At 37.8% G+C, this 15697-nt stretch overlaps 3 protein-coding genes, 1 long non-coding RNA gene and 1 other non-coding gene across 7 annotated transcripts; 2 read left to right on the plus strand and 3 right to left on the minus strand.

Moving 5' to 3' along the window:
- Positions 1 to 191: 191 nt before the first annotated feature.
- Positions 192 to 14144, minus strand: LOC114757276 (uncharacterized). The gene is made up of 3 exons (XR_003741545.1): positions 14070 to 14144; positions 10042 to 10046; positions 192 to 202 (listed from the first exon to the last, which is right to left on the minus strand). It is a non-coding gene; the product is annotated as an uncharacterized LOC114757276 (long non-coding RNA).
- LOC114757270 (probable lactoylglutathione lyase, chloroplastic) lies at positions 718 to 4305 on the plus strand. Of its 2 annotated transcripts, none has more exons than XM_028946268.1 (9): positions 718 to 883; positions 1815 to 2019; positions 2127 to 2251; positions 2357 to 2421; positions 2745 to 2957; positions 3069 to 3116; positions 3229 to 3336; positions 3450 to 3590; positions 3916 to 4305. In XM_028946268.1, the coding sequence occupies exons 1-9, from the start codon at positions 739 to 741 to the stop codon at positions 3955 to 3957; spliced, it is 1092 nt and encodes a 363-aa protein (XP_028802101.1). In that variant the 5' UTR covers positions 718 to 738; the 3' UTR covers positions 3958 to 4305. The 2 variants fall into 2 exon arrangements, with proteins under 2 accessions (XP_028802101.1, XP_028802102.1); XM_028946269.1 differs by having other exon boundaries at positions 1848 to 2019.
- LOC114757272 (bark storage protein A-like) lies at positions 4387 to 6146 on the minus strand. Of its 2 annotated transcripts, none has more exons than XM_028946271.1 (5): positions 5953 to 6146; positions 5575 to 5642; positions 5341 to 5496; positions 4965 to 5216; positions 4387 to 4874 (listed from the first exon to the last, which is right to left on the minus strand). In XM_028946271.1, the coding sequence occupies exons 1-5, from the start codon at positions 6095 to 6097 to the stop codon at positions 4551 to 4553; spliced, it is 945 nt and encodes a 314-aa protein (XP_028802104.1). In that variant the 5' UTR covers positions 6098 to 6146; the 3' UTR covers positions 4387 to 4550. The 2 variants fall into 2 exon arrangements, with proteins under 2 accessions (XP_028802104.1, XP_028802103.1); XM_028946270.1 differs by having other exon boundaries at positions 5866 to 6145.
- Positions 6227 to 6308, minus strand: TRNAS-CGA (transfer RNA serine (anticodon CGA)). Its single transcript has one exon. It is a non-coding gene; the product is annotated as a tRNA-Ser (tRNA).
- LOC114757267 (ER membrane protein complex subunit 1-like) lies at positions 8034 to 14738 on the plus strand. Its single transcript, XM_028946259.1, has 12 exons — positions 8034 to 8217; positions 8719 to 8846; positions 9087 to 9149; positions 9670 to 9791; positions 10161 to 10276; positions 10369 to 11182; positions 11459 to 12190; positions 12540 to 12761; positions 12842 to 12937; positions 13024 to 13218; positions 13363 to 13476; positions 14134 to 14738. The coding sequence occupies exons 1-12, from the start codon at positions 8117 to 8119 to the stop codon at positions 14392 to 14394; spliced, it is 2964 nt and encodes a 987-aa protein (XP_028802092.1). The 5' UTR covers positions 8034 to 8116; the 3' UTR covers positions 14395 to 14738.
- The last annotated feature ends 959 nt before the right edge of the window (positions 14739 to 15697 follow it).

Below are 15697 nucleotides of genomic sequence, written 5' to 3' on the forward strand. Positions count from 1 at the left end.
GCAAGGCAAAAAACTTGCAATAATCAACCACTGTGCTTTAGGATTTTCCACTGCCTTTGTCCGCTGTCCTGTTGCTTAATACTTCCTCCCTTTTTGTTCTTACTTGCAAATCACTTTTAATTATTTTATAGATAAGTAAAAACAAATTGATAAAACTAGGTAAAGTTTGTGAGCTTTCAAAAATTATCAAAATTTTCCAAGACTCCCATCTCTGTTACACAAACACACACATGTATATGTTAACCCCTCTCTTCAACTTTTTAGTTGCAATGCGTTACAATTTGTAAAGATGGGCAAGTAACAAAAAAACAGCTCTGCTGCCTAAATTTTGTAAAATACTAAAATAATCTATATTTTTAATGCACAGGATTTTATAAAATGTGCCTTGTGGGTGGAAAGAGAGGGGTATAAGGTCTTTTTTTTATAAATAATTACCCTATAAAACTGAATTGCTTGCTTAGCCATTAATTTCTATCAATTACTATAATATGATAAAATTGTGTTTTAAATGTTAAACATTGCTGTGGCATCTGTTCAACAATAAATGATAAACACTACTAAATAATTCAATCAATTTGAGATTTTTGAGATGGGCTTTGAGCCTCCATTTTGATGGGCTCACACATTAAAGCCCGATTACGTTTTGAGGCCTGTAAGAGAAGCCCACGACTTCCAATACGGAATCACACTGACTGAAGACCGACTGACCGAGCAAAGCAGAGGGAGCTGGTGGCAACAATGGCGTCATCCTTATCTGCAGCTCTGAATCTCTCCACGGTCCGACATTGTGCTTTCCAACCACCACGCTCCTTCCGTTTGCCCTCGTTTCGAAATTCCTGTTACAATCCTTCTCGAAGGCTCACTCTCTTTCACCTCGGAACCGGTAACTTCACCTCTGCATTCTTTTTCAAGTAAAAACTTGAATGCTTTGTTCGTTTCATTGACCATGCAAGCATACACGGAATTATACCTATATATTTCAGTTATCCCATTTTTTAATCTCGAGTGGTTGTTGGTTTCCTCGCCTGGAAGCGAAAACAGAGTGAGAAAGAGTCAATATAGGCGTCTGTGTCATCTTGGATTCAAATGACAACGCGTTGCGCACACATGTTCAATATTAGTCCAGGAGTTTAGTGGTGGATTTTCTTAAGGGCGGAGAGCTTTTTTTTTTTAATGGGAGAAAAGGGAGAAAATGTTAACCCAGGTTCCGGCAGTATATGTGGAAATTGGAATACGTTTCCTCTATACAATGCAAGGAGCATTTACAGATTCATTATCAGATTATTTTCTTAAGAATCTGGATTATTTTAATGATCCGACTGATGCGTGAAGAAGGTCTTTGAAAAAGACTGCCTTGCTAACATAATTTAAATTTATCACCACAAAGCAATGAATAGACCAACGGTGGTTGGGTTAATAGGAAGAGCTATCACACCTCTCAAACAAAATCATATGTTCACCTCTTATGGATCGAAAAAAATCATGTTGGGAAAGTTATCCTCATTAAACCTGCACATTTTTGGATCAGTGGACGGTGCTAGTTATTAAATAGCTGTATGTACCAACATATGGCTAGTTTGGCTTCAGAAGGGACTTGAGAGTCTTCTGGCGGTTGTTGCCCACCCCCACCTGCTCAAGGGATTCTAGCCTACTTTGTACTTTTTGAGTTTTGACATCAATTGTCATTGAATTGATTGATACCTTTCTGCATCTGAAAACACAAATTGGACTAATATGCAAGTATGATTATTATTTGATGCAAACATTTATTGGATTTCTTCACTAACAGAACTGGGTTAATTATCCTTAACTAGTTCTCCCACAATCCCATTTATTTGGTGCAAAAGTATCTGAAGTGTTTAAATCAGAGGGACAAGCAATAGAGGCTACTGCTGCAGGAAAACTAGCCCAATCGAATAATTCTGTTACTCAACAGAATTTGATAGACTGGGTCAAAAATGACACGCGGAGACTGCTTCATGTTGTATATCGTGTAGGGGACTTGGAGAAGACTATAAAGTATGCTATTTAAGTTAGATTATATTTAGCTGCTCGAGTGCTTAACTTAAAACACAGAGATTAATGCTTTACTGACGTGTAATTCTGATTATACTGCTGTGATACAGATTCTATACTGAGTGCCTGGGTATGAAGCTATTGAGAAAACGCGACATCCCAGAAGAGAGATATTCTAATGCTTTTCTTGGATACGGTCCTGAAGATTCCCACTTCGTAGTTGAACTTACTTACAGTATGTTCAGATATGAATGCTACAACATGTTGCCTTCTACAGAATCCTATTATTTATGCTTATTGAAAAATAGCTTTTCATCATGCTAGTTTGTTATTATTGCAGATTATGGAGTTGATAAGTACGACATTGGAACTGGTTTTGGTCATTTTGGTATCGCAGTTGAAGATGTAAGCTCATATTTCTTCAGAAAGTAAGGAAGTTTGTAGTTGACAGCTGGCAACCCTCTCATCCTCCACCAACTGCATAGACACATTTTCATTTTCCTCTTTGTAAAGTTTTGTATGTTTTTCACCAAAAGGAAGGAATAAGTTCATTATAACTGTCACATGTTCTATCCATAGCATTGAAACTTTTTCCTTTTCTGTAGTGTCAATGAGCTTTTAAGACCAACTTACATCTGATTATATTTGGGAGTTGTGCGACTTGCTATAGATTTTTGGTGTAGTGAATATTGTTATGTTGACATAGTAATATATTAATAATTGACTAGGTTGCCAAGACAGTAGATCTAATCAAGGCTAAGGGGGGGAAGGTTACCAGGGAACCAGGACCTGTCGAAGGTGGCAGTACAGCCATAGCATTTGTTGAAGATCCGGATGGCTATAAGTTTGAGCTTCTTGAGAGAGCACCAAGTCCTGAACCATTATGCCAAGTAATGCTTCGAGTAGGCGACCTTGATCGTGCCATAGCCTTCTATGAAAAGGTCAGCGCTGCTCACTGCTCTGGTTTCTTAGTTTTCTTCAGAGTTTTAGCTCCCTCAGATTTAAGCTCACAAATGTCCAATGTTTCCCCATGTATCTGTTGATTTTCTAAGGCTTTTGGCATGCAACTTCTCCGCAAAAGAGACAATCCTGAGTACAAGGTAAATTCCCTATCTAGCTGCTAATAAGAGCCATGGCCATTTTTGTACGAAGCATTATATTTTAATGTTAATCATTCATATAAATGATCGGGTTATTTTCATCGGTGTCCAGTATACAATAGCTATGATGGGATATGGCCCTGAAGATAAGAATGCAGTTCTAGAACTGACATATAACTATGGGGTCACCAATTATGACAAAGGAAATGGTTATGCACAGGTAGATTGCATAATTTTCTGCTTTCAAGAGTGCGCTTAAGTTTTTAATTCTATCTTTTAAACCTTGTACATTAAGTCATTGTGAAAAAAGAACCTTTTAATGTGTTGGGACAGATTGCAATAGGCACAAACGATGTTTATAAGACTGCAGAAGCAATAAAACTTTATGGGGGGAAGATTATCCGTGAACCTGGGCCTTTGCCAGGTATCAACACCAAGATAGTAGCTTGCTTGGATCCTGATGGTTGGAAATCGGTACGGCCTCTTGTTTTTACTCGTGATGTGGTCTGGAGCCTTAACCTTGCCCCTATCAAAATTTGGTTTACTTAGAATGGTGTCGGCTATATTTAGGTGATGAATTAATTGGTGACTGTTGTGACTTGTAAGTGTATAGAACAGATGCACTTAAAACTGTTTATTGTACAATTATTTCATGAATGATATGCTGAGGAATTACCATTTATCTAAAAGAAATCTAGAGAGCTTGATCAGTGCTTTGAGTTTTCTGATATTAAATTAGTTTTTCCATACCTGTCACACTGAGTTCTTTCTAGTCTGACTTATCTATCAATTCATGCAGGTGTTTGTTGATAATGTTGATTTTCTGAAGGAATTAGAGTGACAAGCATAATATAAGATTCAACACCTCTTCACTGAAGGCAGGGGACTCTGGCAATTTTGTCCGTCTAATCAATCTTGCAACTCTCCATCTTGAGAAGCTACTGCCAATTAGAACGTACATAGCCTATCTGCCAGTCATTCCCTCCGTCTATTGTTGTAGCAGTGTAAGTTTCTTTGTCGAGCCCGCTGGTGATTATTCGAGAGGTTGAAGACATTTACTTGATGACTTATTTAGAGGAGAACAAGGGGAAAGAATGTTGAAAGTCATACTCACAACAACCCCAACTTTATGTAATGCCACCATTTTCTTCTTATGGAAGTCAAAAGGTCCCACCAATTTTGCTAGCAAGCTGCCGCAATTTCACTATCACCTCTGTTACATCCATCTCCCTCATAAAATTAGGTTTTTCAGACACGTGTTAGAAATTAATTTTTTCAAAAGTAATCCCGATTGTAATCTGCCTTCACATAGGCATACAGGATATCAATGATTATAAAATGAGGTTAGCAAAACAACATCTATGGAGTTATTGTTCTTAAATTAATAACCAAAGTAGAAACAGAGCAGTGGTGAACGAAGAGAAGACAATATAACTACAAGGAGTACCTCACCCTCAATTGTGCCCACTGCTTGATGAATTCAACAACCACAGCGACTGAATTCATGGAGGCGAGAGGCATGAACTTGGAACCAGATACAGCCCTAAAAGCAATGAAAGGTACCCTCTGTTGAAGGCAAATTAACGCCACGGATGCACTTTCCATGTCTATGGGACTTACGTTGAACTTATTGTATATGAAGCTCCTGTAAGCTGTATTTGACAGGAATATACTCGCGCTTCCTCCTCTTTGGACTCTCGCAACCTTTGGCCGTCTCAACAAACATGTTGAGTTGAAGCACTTCTCCAGTCTTAACTCCTAATCAATCAGCACGTAGGAGGATCAGTGAAATGGGTATTAGTAATTCAGTAGTATATTATTAGTAGTAAGGGACTCAGCACCTCTTACCTCAAGCTTTTGAGACATTTGGAAGAACATGGAATCAACAGGGATCCAAAAGGCATGTTGCCTTTCTTCTGGAGTGCCATCAATGGCAAATATCTCCTCTGGTTGGTACCAGATGTTGTTGAGCCGGTTGTCGTATGAGCTTCCATCACCGATGTATGTGGTGTAATCAGCAAACTTTAAGTAGCCTATTTCTCTGGTGTAATCTCCGTTGGCTTCCAAGGGTAACTCATCCTCAGGCCCCTGCCCATACCGCTGCATGAGACCACTCAAACGTTACAAGGTAGGGCTATGGCAAATTGAAACTTGGGGAAGGATCAAAATGCCAAAATTTGATAAACTATTATCCCTGTCTTTATTCTTTTCATGCATGATCTACCTGCCAGCTCCAAAGAGCTAAATGTGCCCAATATTGAGGAATCAGCACATCTCCCGTATTTAGGGATGGGTTCACATTTCCCGCAGTGCCATAATGCAACACTCCTTTTACTCGGAAAAAGCTCAGCAGAAGCTGAGTGGTTACTGCCGCATTTATCTACACAAGCAGATGCGTGTTAGTATAGTTTGTCGAAAGGAATGGAAGGAAAGAAGGTATCTCAAAACGCAACTATACCATGCTTAATCCTGTCATGACCACTATAACAGGCTGCTCACAGATAGCTCCGAAACGAAATCTCCTGCCTTCGTTATTATATACCAAGAGATAAATAGCAATTATACATAGAGAAAACTCTGGTTTCTAGTGATTTCAAAGCATAACGGTAGAAGTGAATGATGATTTCTTTAAATAAAATGACGATCTGAGTGCCGTTGACCTTGTTTCTCGCGAAGTTTCTCATGCAGAATTTGAGAAAGAGGCAAAATAAAAAAGGAGGGGGATGTTAGGGCAGAAAAATGAATATACCAGCAAAATCTATGTTAGCGTCAGTGGAAGTGAAGTGCGGAGAGTGGAGAAGAGGATTCAACTCAAATGCATTGGGCACGACCAAACCTATATGGGGCCCTCGTCGGTTTGCTTCAGCAATTTTGCTCAGCAGATCCGGCGTCAGAGCACCCCTTACATGTTGAAATGCAATAACACACATGACCGCCTCAAGAAACTTGCGTAAGACTCTTGTATTAGCTTCCATTTTCATTCGCCCACAGAGACTGTGAGAGAGAGCTGGAGAGAGCCGAAAATACCTGTAAAAGCCAAAGGGAAGTCACGAAGCAGCGGTAAATTAGTTTGAGAAAAAGAGTTTAGAAGGAGGTTAGTAAAACAAAATCGTCGACAGCAGGATTCGAACCTGCGCAGGCAGAGCCCAACAGATTTCGAGTCTGTCTCCTTAACCACTCGGACATATCGACGGTTGCTGGTGTCGTCCTCCTTATAAATTATTTTTAATCTTTTAAAATTAAGCCGAAGACCAAGACAACTCAAATCTTAACTTCTAATCAATGTTTATTTTTCATTATTTCTCTATAAGACATACTTTGTAGTATAATTTGTATTATAAAAATGAGTCTTATATTAAAAATAAGATAGAAAAAGTATTGTTGTAAATATTACATTCGCATTTTATTTTCCGCATTCATTTTAAACACAAGTCTTACATTCTTATTATATAATCATTCAATCCTTAATATAACACTTATTTTATAAGGTAAATTGCACTATAAAATGCTACCTCCGGTCTTTAATATAAGACATTATTTGATTTTTATTTTGATCCTAAATATAAAACCCTAATCCACTTTGTTTCTCATATTTATGCATTTTTTTTAAAGATAGTCCTCTTAACAATAGTAATTATAGCTAATACACTTAATTAGTGAGAATATTTTAAGAAAGACAACATATATTTATTACAAATAACTTATTTAACTTCTTTTCTTAATATTCTCAAATTAGTCAACCAATTCTTATAATTAAGACCGGAGATAATAGGTTTTATATTAAGTAGAGCAGTGCAAATTTTTTCCCATAATGTAAAAATTAAGAGAAGATGTTGGGCCAGATTTACAGTATAGAAAAATGTGAGCACAAATGTGATGTTGTGCCGATGCCAGTTGATTAGCGAAAAAAAAGTTTTTGAAACTTCTAATAAATGGTTAAATCCATGCTTTTTAAGATTGCCAGCAATGATGAGATTCAGATCAGTTGATACCGCTAAATGCCATAAGATTAATAAAAATACCGCAATACGATACTGTTGCTCACGCGGGGATGTAATGAGCAAGTTTACAGAGGACCGGGGTATGCACGGAAATCAAAACACTAAAGAAAGAGAAGAGGCACGCAACCCAAACAAAGCTATGCCGAGGATACATAAGACGGAGACTCCAATGGTCCGTTTGGTATGAGGGGAAAAAAAAGAAAAAAAAAAAAAGAGTGGAGGTGGGATTTTAATAAGGTAAATTTAAAAAATTAAAAAATTAAATTTTTTATATTATTTTTTAATTAAAATTTTAAAACTTCACTTTTAAATAGTTTATTAAATTTTTTTTTCTCCTTCCTATCTCTTCATTTCCCTCATTTCCCTCGTGCCAAGCAGTACCTAAAACTGACTTGGAATATTAAAAGCAGAGAATGTTGTTTTATCCTGTCATTGACAATCCTAATTTCAAACACAGGAAGCAATTGAAATTAGCTTGCAAGTGTCATGTGCAAATTTTCAGATTTGGCTTTTGGTATCAGCATGTCTACGACCCGAGTCATCTTTTGGGCCAACAACAAAAATGAATAAGCTTATCGAAATCAATCAACGAAATTCAGTAATGAAACCGAATAGATATAAATACAAATAATTGAATAAAAGAGTAATCTCTGTGAGTATTTTTTTTCCACAATATATAATCAACATTCAACATTAATCAATATAAAAAAATTGCCGACAAAAATGTAAAACTTTTACAGCAACAAGAAAAATAACGTTGGTAGGGTTAGTGTTCCTAATTCCGGTTTCACTGGCAAAGTCGAGTTGCAGTTTATACAAAAATAAACAAATGAAAAAAGGTCAAATTTCAACGCTGCGTTTTGAAGAGGCCGGCCTTTTTTATCGTTACGGGTACAGCGCACACGAAGCCTCCCAGCTTCTCTGGTCTCTCACTCCCGGCGCACTGGCTCTTAGATCCGTCTCACTCTCATTCGGCGAATAGATTCTGGCCGAATCGCCATGGCCATGGCGATAAGGGATTTTCTCGTTCTTCTGTTATTTCTCTTGTGTGCCCACTTTAGCTTTTCGCTTTATGAAGATCAAGTTGGCCTTATGGATTGGTGAGTTCAATTTCTCGTGTACTTACAGCTCTTCTTGGTCATTGAGAAGGAAGGTTGATCAGAATTTTTAGCCTTTCGGTTGTCTCTACTGGATTTTTAGTTCGACCCTCTATGCTGGTCTTGGATTTATTGTTTATTAAATTTTATGTATCCTTAGTTATTGATAGGTCAACACTCGGAGTCTCGGAGCCATAGAGATTGATTATTTTAATATCGGATTTCATTCAAACTTTTTGAAAACATCCTGGAAAGATAATCTCTTTATACTGTTTAATGCACCTGCAAAATTGATATTGCTTGTGATTTGAACTTGTCGCATTATCCCAGGATATTTTCGACTTTCCATAGCAGTAGTCTTCTGATATCTACAGCATCTGCAACCCCAGAAAATCATGTGATAAATTTTCCAATAGAGTTCATCAGTTTATGATCTCGGCAAACAGGTGCATGTATAGTAGGTTTATCTTTTATACTTTTTAAATATGCGACCACAAATTTCAGGCACCAACAGTACATTGGGAAAGTAAAACATGCTGTGTTTCATACTCAAAAGACCGGACGAAAGCGTGTTTTGGTGTCCACTGAAGAGAATGTTCTTGCTTCTCTTGACCTTCGTCATGGAGAAATTTGTAAGTTTGATTTGTTCAATAGATTTCTCAGGAATCTCGTTGATTTAGTTTCTTAAAAATGATATAATGCCTACAAAGTTGCAAGACGAATGTTACTAGCACTGAATGTAATAATTTGTGAACGGCATAGAATTAATTCAAACATTCCTGAGTAATATTATTGCCTAGTCAACTATTTGTTCTGATTTGTTTGAAATCAAGAAGTGCTGAACTATGTTTCGCCTTTTTTTTTTTTGGCAGTTTGGAGGCATGCTCTTGGGACCAACGATGTAATTGATGGACTTGACATTGCCCTGGGAAAATGTATGATGCTGCAGCTTTCTTTGATATCTACTTACAGAATGTTAATCATGCTATCTAACCATTATTATAATTGGGCTGCTTCGGAAAAGCATTAGAATATGTTCTTTATATTCTGGCTTGACCGTCCGTCAGGATGATATCATCACACAAACATGTTATCCCATGAAGAGGGAAAGTTGATTTCAAAATGAAATCTCTTTCATTTTGATCATTTGTCGTGTCTATTGGCCAAATATGTCTTTTGGTTTTGTGCACCTAAAATGAAATGTTCTATGGTTTTGGCTGACATTTGTTTGAATATTGATTGAATTTAATGAACCAACCAAAGTCAACATGGCCACCTACACCATCATCATTGAATTGCAGTGATGTCTATAATTAATGAGCTAGAAACTTAATTGGTTTCATTATGCTTATATGCTTCTTTTCTTACCTTGTAAGTGATTTTTAGTATATACTTGATGAAGTAATTGGCCTATATCAGCTATCAGATTTATTACTGTTCATTGAATTGTTTCAGATGTTATTACTCTCTCCTCTGATGGTAGCATATTGAGAGCATGGAACCTTCCTGATGGCCAGATGGTTTGGGAGTCTTTCCTTCCGGGGTCAAAGGCTTCAAAGTCAATATTAAATGTTCCTGTGAGTGAATGATTTGTTGCCCAAGCCAGACTTTTTCATGTTAGATGTGTATGTCACCCGATATTTTTTATTTGATAAGGAAATAAAGCATGTAATAATGGGAATAAATAGTGCCAGATGGGAGGGCACTTCACTGCTCCATTTATACGATGAAAAAGGATTCAATGCACAGAGCAGAATAGGCGTAATTGCACTTTTTTCCCATATAAGCTTGTACTTTTAATAAACCTTCTGTACGATCCTCATCAACCTATGCTTATTCCTCAGTATTATTCTTATCCCGGCCATGAACCTGTCCTTCTTGCCTGGTCATTAGTATGCACAAAATTTGCCCTATATATGCAATAACTGCTACTATTATTTTTGCAGAAAAATTTGAAAACAGACAGGGACGATTTGATCCTTGTTTTTGGTAATGGATGTCTTCATGCTGTTTCCAGCATAGATGGTGAGACACTCTGGAAGAAAGATTTTGCAGGTGAAAGGTATGGCACGTATGGTGTTTTGTTGAGCTAGTTATTCTTTTTTGTAGTGTAAGGCGGTGTTATTTATGTTGTCATCTTCATCTTATTTGCAGCATTGATGTTCAGCATCTTATTCTGTCTCCTCATGATGATATAATCTATGTAGCTGGTTTTTCTGGCTCTTCAGAATTTTTTGTGTATCAATTCAGAGCCAAGAACGGGGACTTGTTAAAGCATAATGATGCAGCACTTCCCTGTGGTACTTCTGGGGAATTATTATCAGTCTCCAATGATATGCTTGTGATATTGGATGACATCAGGTCAAAGATAGTAACAATAAACATAGGGAATGGGGATATTAACCACAACCAGAAGTATATTTCAGAGCTCATTGAGGATTCATCTGGACAGCCAGCAATTTTACCATCAAAGCTTCCGGGAATGTTTGCTTTAAATCTTGATTCCCATATTATCCTTCTTAAATTGACAAATGAAGGTGAGTTGGCGGTGGTGGACAAAATAAATAGCGTTGCAGCTATTAGTGATGCTCTATCAATTTCAGAGGGCCGACATGCTTTTGCATTTGTTCAACATGGAGACAATAAAGTTCATCTTTATGTAAAGGATGTCAACGCCAATGACTTGAATGGTGACTTCCTTAAGGAAAACATAGTAATAGACGATCAAAGAGGGTTTATTGAGAAAATTTTTATAAACAACTATGTCAGGACAGACAGATCTTATGGGTTTAGGGCATTGATGGTAATGGAGGATCATTCACTTGTTTTAGTACAACAAGGAGAGACTGTTTGGAGCAGAGAGGATGGTCTTGCTGCAGTGGTAGATGTAACAGCATCTGAACTACCTGTGGAAAAGGAAGGTGTCTCTGTAGCAAAAGTTGAACAGAATCTCTTTGAATGGCTCAAGGTATGACTGCCATTTGTATACTATAACCAGGACATCTACCTGCATAATTTAATGCTTGTGATTCAATAGAAAAACAAACTTGTAATTGCTGGCCAGAAAATTAGAAACAGACTTATTATTATTATTGGCATGCCTTAGTGCATTGTTTAAAATACTTTCAAATATATGTGCAGTTTCAACTCTTTTTTTCTGACAAGGGACCAGGAAATACGGTTGGGATATTATTAACTGCTTCTCTAACTGTGCGTTTTTGCTGCAATTATTTATTGTTGAAAGGGACACATGCTGAAGCTCAAAGGAACCTTAATGATTGCAAGCCCAGAGGATATAGCAGCAATCCAAGCGATGAGGTTGAGGAGTTCTGAGAAAAGCAAAATGACCCGTGATCATAATGGCTTCCGTAAGTTACTTATTGTGCTTACCAGGGCTGGAAAAATTTTTGCCTTGCACACTGGAGATGGACATGTAGTTTGGTCTGTGCTATTACGAAATCTGCGGAAATCTGAAGCATGTGAACATCCAGTTGGGATTAATATTTATCAGTGGCAGGTTCCACATCACCATGCACTGGATGAGAATCCATCCGTCCTTGTAGTTGGGCGATGTGGCTCAAATTTGACTGCATCAGCTGTTATTTCTTTTATTGATGCATACACGGGAATGGAACTTAATGCTTGGAATCTTCCTCATACCATTGCTCAAGTTATTCAACTGCCTTACACTGATTCAAAAGAGCAGCGTCTCCATCTAATCATAGATGCTGACAAGAAAGCTCATTTACACCCTAGAACACCTGAAGCTATTGAAATTCTGCGACATGGGTTTTCAAATGTGTACTGGTACTCAGTTGAGGTGGATAATGGTATTATTAGAGGTCATGCCTTGAAGAGTAATTGCATTGGTGAAGTAGTGGATGAATATTGCTTTGTCTTCAGGGACTTGTGGTCAGTTGTATTCCCATCTGAATCTGAAAAGATCATTGCAACTGTGACAAGAAAATCAAATGAGGTATGGTGTCTTCTGTACGTAATTTTTTTTATTGAAAATAGTATTCATCCTTGAAATTGAGAATCTCAAATTATACTACACCTGTTATTCCTCCTATGCCTCCCATGTTCAAAGGTTTTTGTTTAAACTTTGTTTCCTTCATTGTCTACAATCTACAACACCTAGTCATGGTTGCATACTTCACTCATACTAGTGTCTTTTTCTATCACGAGGGGGGCTTTTCATAGACCTATAGCAGTAAGATTGTGCATGACGAATTCGAGAACAAGTTTGTAATTTTCTTTTGTGGCAAGTAAATTACTGCTTTCTCCTTAGCTTTATTACCTGTTTTTTCATTTTTGTTATCTAGGTCGTTCATACTCAAGCAAAAGTCATGGCTGACCAAGACGTCATGTACAAGTATATATCAAGTAATCTGCTTTTTGTTGCAAATGTGGCACCCAAAGCCAGAGGTGAAATTGGAACGGCAACACCGGAGGAGGCATGGCTGGTTGTCTATATCATTGATACTGTAACTGGCCGCATATTGCATCGCATGACTCATCAGGGTTGTCAGGGTCCTGTTCATGCTGTAAGCATTTTTCACTACTTGATCATCAAAATGGTGCCCAACATGTATAGACTTGATCTTATTGAATATATATTTCGTAGGTATTCAGCGAAAACTGGGTTGTGTACCACTATTTTAATCTCAGAGCACACAGATATGAGATGTCTGTTGTTGAAGTCTATGATCAATCTCGAGCGGTATGGCAGTAAACTTTATCTTCATCTAAAGATCTCTGTATATGTCAATGTTCATTAGAAATTTTAAAATTGAATACAATTCACAGGATAACAAAGACGTTTGGAAGCTTATTCTTGGAAAGCATAATCTTACATCACCTGTCTCTTCATACTCTAGACCAGAAGTCATAGCTAAATCGCAATCATACTTCTTTACCCATTCTGTGAAAGCAATGGAAGTGACTTCAACTGTAAAGGGCATAACCTCCCAACAGCTTCTTATTGGAACTATTGGTGATCAGGTTTGGGCACAGCTGTTTATTGGTGTCTTTTCTATCGGTTGCATCCCCTGCTCAAATTACTTTTTGCCCATTTACTGTCATTCTCCAATAAAATCTAATGTGTTCATACATTTCCGCTTATCAACTGGGAAATTTCTTCTACAGGTTTTGGCCCTTGATAAACGTTATTTGGACCCTAGGCGAACAGTCAATCCCTCACAAGCGGAGAAAGAAGAAGGAATTATTCCTCTTACTGATTCATTACCAATTATTTCTCAGGTTTTTTTTCTTTTTTGCCTGTGTAACTTCTATTTCTTCCTTTTCTGCAAGGCAGCCGCTCTGTGAATAACTGCACAATCATAGCAATCAGTTGCCATATGATACCGGTGGTATCTTTTTATCTGTCTGCATCTTATCAGTTTATCTTTCTTCAGCTTGTTTATAGTAAATGTTATATTGTTCAAGGTCAGGTAGGTGAGGAATTTTGAGAAGAAAGAAGGTGGGGGAGGGAATGGGGATTCATTTTGAATGCAGAAATTTCCCTCTGCAGGTTTTGGCCCTTGTAGTCCTTGTAAGATGAACCAAAAGTTCAGCTGATACATAAACAATCTAAGTTATCCTTTCCAGCATGCTTTGGTGGTATAACCATGTTGTATGAGGCATGCATACTTGTAGCATGGATATCTATCTTGTGGCTGATATATGTGTTGCATGGATATTGTTTGCTAAGATAACCTATGATGATTCCTCTCCTCTAAATGATTCTGAGAAGAATTAAGACTGGGCCAGTTTGTACTCTTCTAAGATATTGTTTGCTATGACTGGAATTCTAATGTCTGTCTGAAATTAGTTGGCCTAGTTTTGGAAAATACCCAACTACTGCTCGAACCCCATTTTCTTTTAAGGTTAACACTGATTTTTATTAAATCTTTGCAGTCCTACATTACGCATTCCCTTAAAGTGGAAGGTCTCCGACGAATAATAACAGTACCTGCCAAGTTGGAGTCTACATCACTGGTCTTTGCCTATGGAGTAGATCTGTTCTTTACTCGGATAGCTCCTTCAAGAACTTACGATTCATTAACCGAAGATTTCAACTATGCGCTACTTCTCATTACAATTGTTGCACTTGTAGCAGCAATTTTTGTTACTTGGGTATTATCAGAGAGGAAAGAACTACAAGATAAGTGGAGGTGATTATGTCGTAATTTTTTCCCAGAATTTCTTTAACTTTGAACATTTGGCAGGTCTTACCCGGCTCTTTTCCCGCAAGTTAAAATCAGGAGGCACACTTGAAAGTTGTAGCTCTTGTTGCTATTTTTAATGTAAAATTACATTAATTTAGGATGATTGGAGGATGTTACTTTAAATGTTGTAAATTTAGTTCTATGGAATAGGGTCAGACTCAAGGCTACTTACAATGTGAAAGTACAGTGGATTGCAGCTGGCGGTACACTCTATCCCCTTTTCTGCATGCAATGCCTCATTTGACGATCAAAATGGGTTTTGGTTTAAGAGAATGTTATGGACTTTTTTGTCAATCATTTCCCTCTTTGATTAGTTATGGCCCTGCAGAAACAATTCTCGAGTTAAACCTTTCTTTTGTGCTGTTTTTATTTATTATTATTATTATTATTATTAGTGGGGGGGGGGGGTTTGGCCCATAAAGCTCAGCCTTAGGAAAAATAAGTATCATTGTCATGAACGTGAATGAATTCAAATTCCACAAACAGAGCATAAAGATCTGATTACAACGCTAAGAGAAGGCTCATGTCTGGTATTACAAACATATCAAGAAGAAAGGAGTGCAAAAAAAGGAAATGGAACAAAAGAATTGTCAGAAAAAGGGGGGAACACGCTCTTCAGCCTTGTTTTTTTTTTTTTTTTCTTGGCGCATCTCTCAAATCTCACATAGGTCGCTTGACGCGGGTGATCTAGCTTTTTGACCGGAATATAAGTAACTTGACTCATTCAGCCGGTGTTTATTGGATGATCCAAGCCCAATGGCATCTGTCGCATTTGATGGAGCAGGCCCACTATCACTTTCGCTGGCTGTCATGACAGTTTTGCGGGGCTACAATGATAATTATAATCACCAGCTGAAATTTACAAGGACAGCAGCAAAAAGCTGATATTTAGGTAAAACCAAAAGATTATACTTGGGTTTCGGAATATACAGAAGTAGAGGGCAGGTGTGGCACAATCTTGATCGTTGATGAAGGACAAAGATTCCCGGATTGCTTGTGGCCATACGGGTTTCCAAGTGTCCCAGACGCACTCTCAAAATCCTTTGCTGGAAGAAGTTTCTTTGCTCACGGAATTTGAGTACATGGATTTCGAAACGCTGTTGGATGATGAGGCTGCCTTGGACCCAATCTGCCAATAATCAATATCGAGATGGAAACCAAACCGGTGATGTTGGCTGGCTTTGACGAGTTCATTGCGAGTCCATCTGTTGAGGATTGTGGGGTGTAAGCGTAGCATCATGTTTGGGTTCGCG

This window comes from Neltuma alba, unplaced genomic scaffold, assembly GCF_004799145.2.
Source record: "Neltuma alba isolate B1F8T4 unplaced genomic scaffold, ASM479914v2 tig00010592_pilon, whole genome shotgun sequence".
NCBI lineage: Eukaryota > Viridiplantae > Streptophyta > Magnoliopsida > Fabales > Fabaceae > Neltuma > Neltuma alba.

What these genes read in the sequence shown, in the direction of transcription:
- LOC114757267 (XM_028946259.1), top strand. Translation starts at nt 8,117, where the DNA reads ATGGCCATGGCGATAAGGGATTTTCTCGTTCTTCTGTTATTTCTCTTG. An exon ending in ATCTCTTTGAATGGCTCAAG is followed by an intron (nt 11,183 to 11,458) that starts GTATGACTGCCA and finishes TATTGTTGAAAG; the next exon opens with GGACACATGCTGAAGCTCAA. An exon ending in CATTACCAATTATTTCTCAG is followed by an intron (nt 13,477 to 14,133) that starts GTTTTTTTTCTT and finishes AAATCTTTGCAG; the next exon opens with TCCTACATTACGCATTCCCT.
- LOC114757270 (XM_028946268.1), top strand. Translation starts at nt 739, where the DNA reads ATGGCGTCATCCTTATCTGCAGCTCTGAATCTCTCCACGGTCCGACAT. An exon ending in GAGACAATCCTGAGTACAAG is followed by an intron (nt 3,117 to 3,228) that starts GTAAATTCCCTA and finishes ATCGGTGTCCAG; the next exon opens with TATACAATAGCTATGATGGG. An exon ending in AAGGAAATGGTTATGCACAG is followed by an intron (nt 3,337 to 3,449) that starts GTAGATTGCATA and finishes GTGTTGGGACAG; the next exon opens with ATTGCAATAGGCACAAACGA.
- LOC114757272 (XM_028946270.1), bottom strand. Translation starts at nt 6,097, where the DNA reads ATGAAAATGGAAGCTAATACAAGAGTCTTACGCAAGTTTCTTGAGGCG. An exon ending in CGCTAACATAGATTTTGCTG is followed by an intron (nt 5,643 to 5,865) that starts GTATATTCATTT and finishes ATAATAACGAAG; the next exon opens with GCAGGAGATTTCGTTTCGGA. An exon ending in AAATGTCTCAAAAGCTTGAG is followed by an intron (nt 4,875 to 4,964) that starts GTAAGAGGTGCT and finishes CTGATTGATTAG; the next exon opens with GAGTTAAGACTGGAGAAGTG.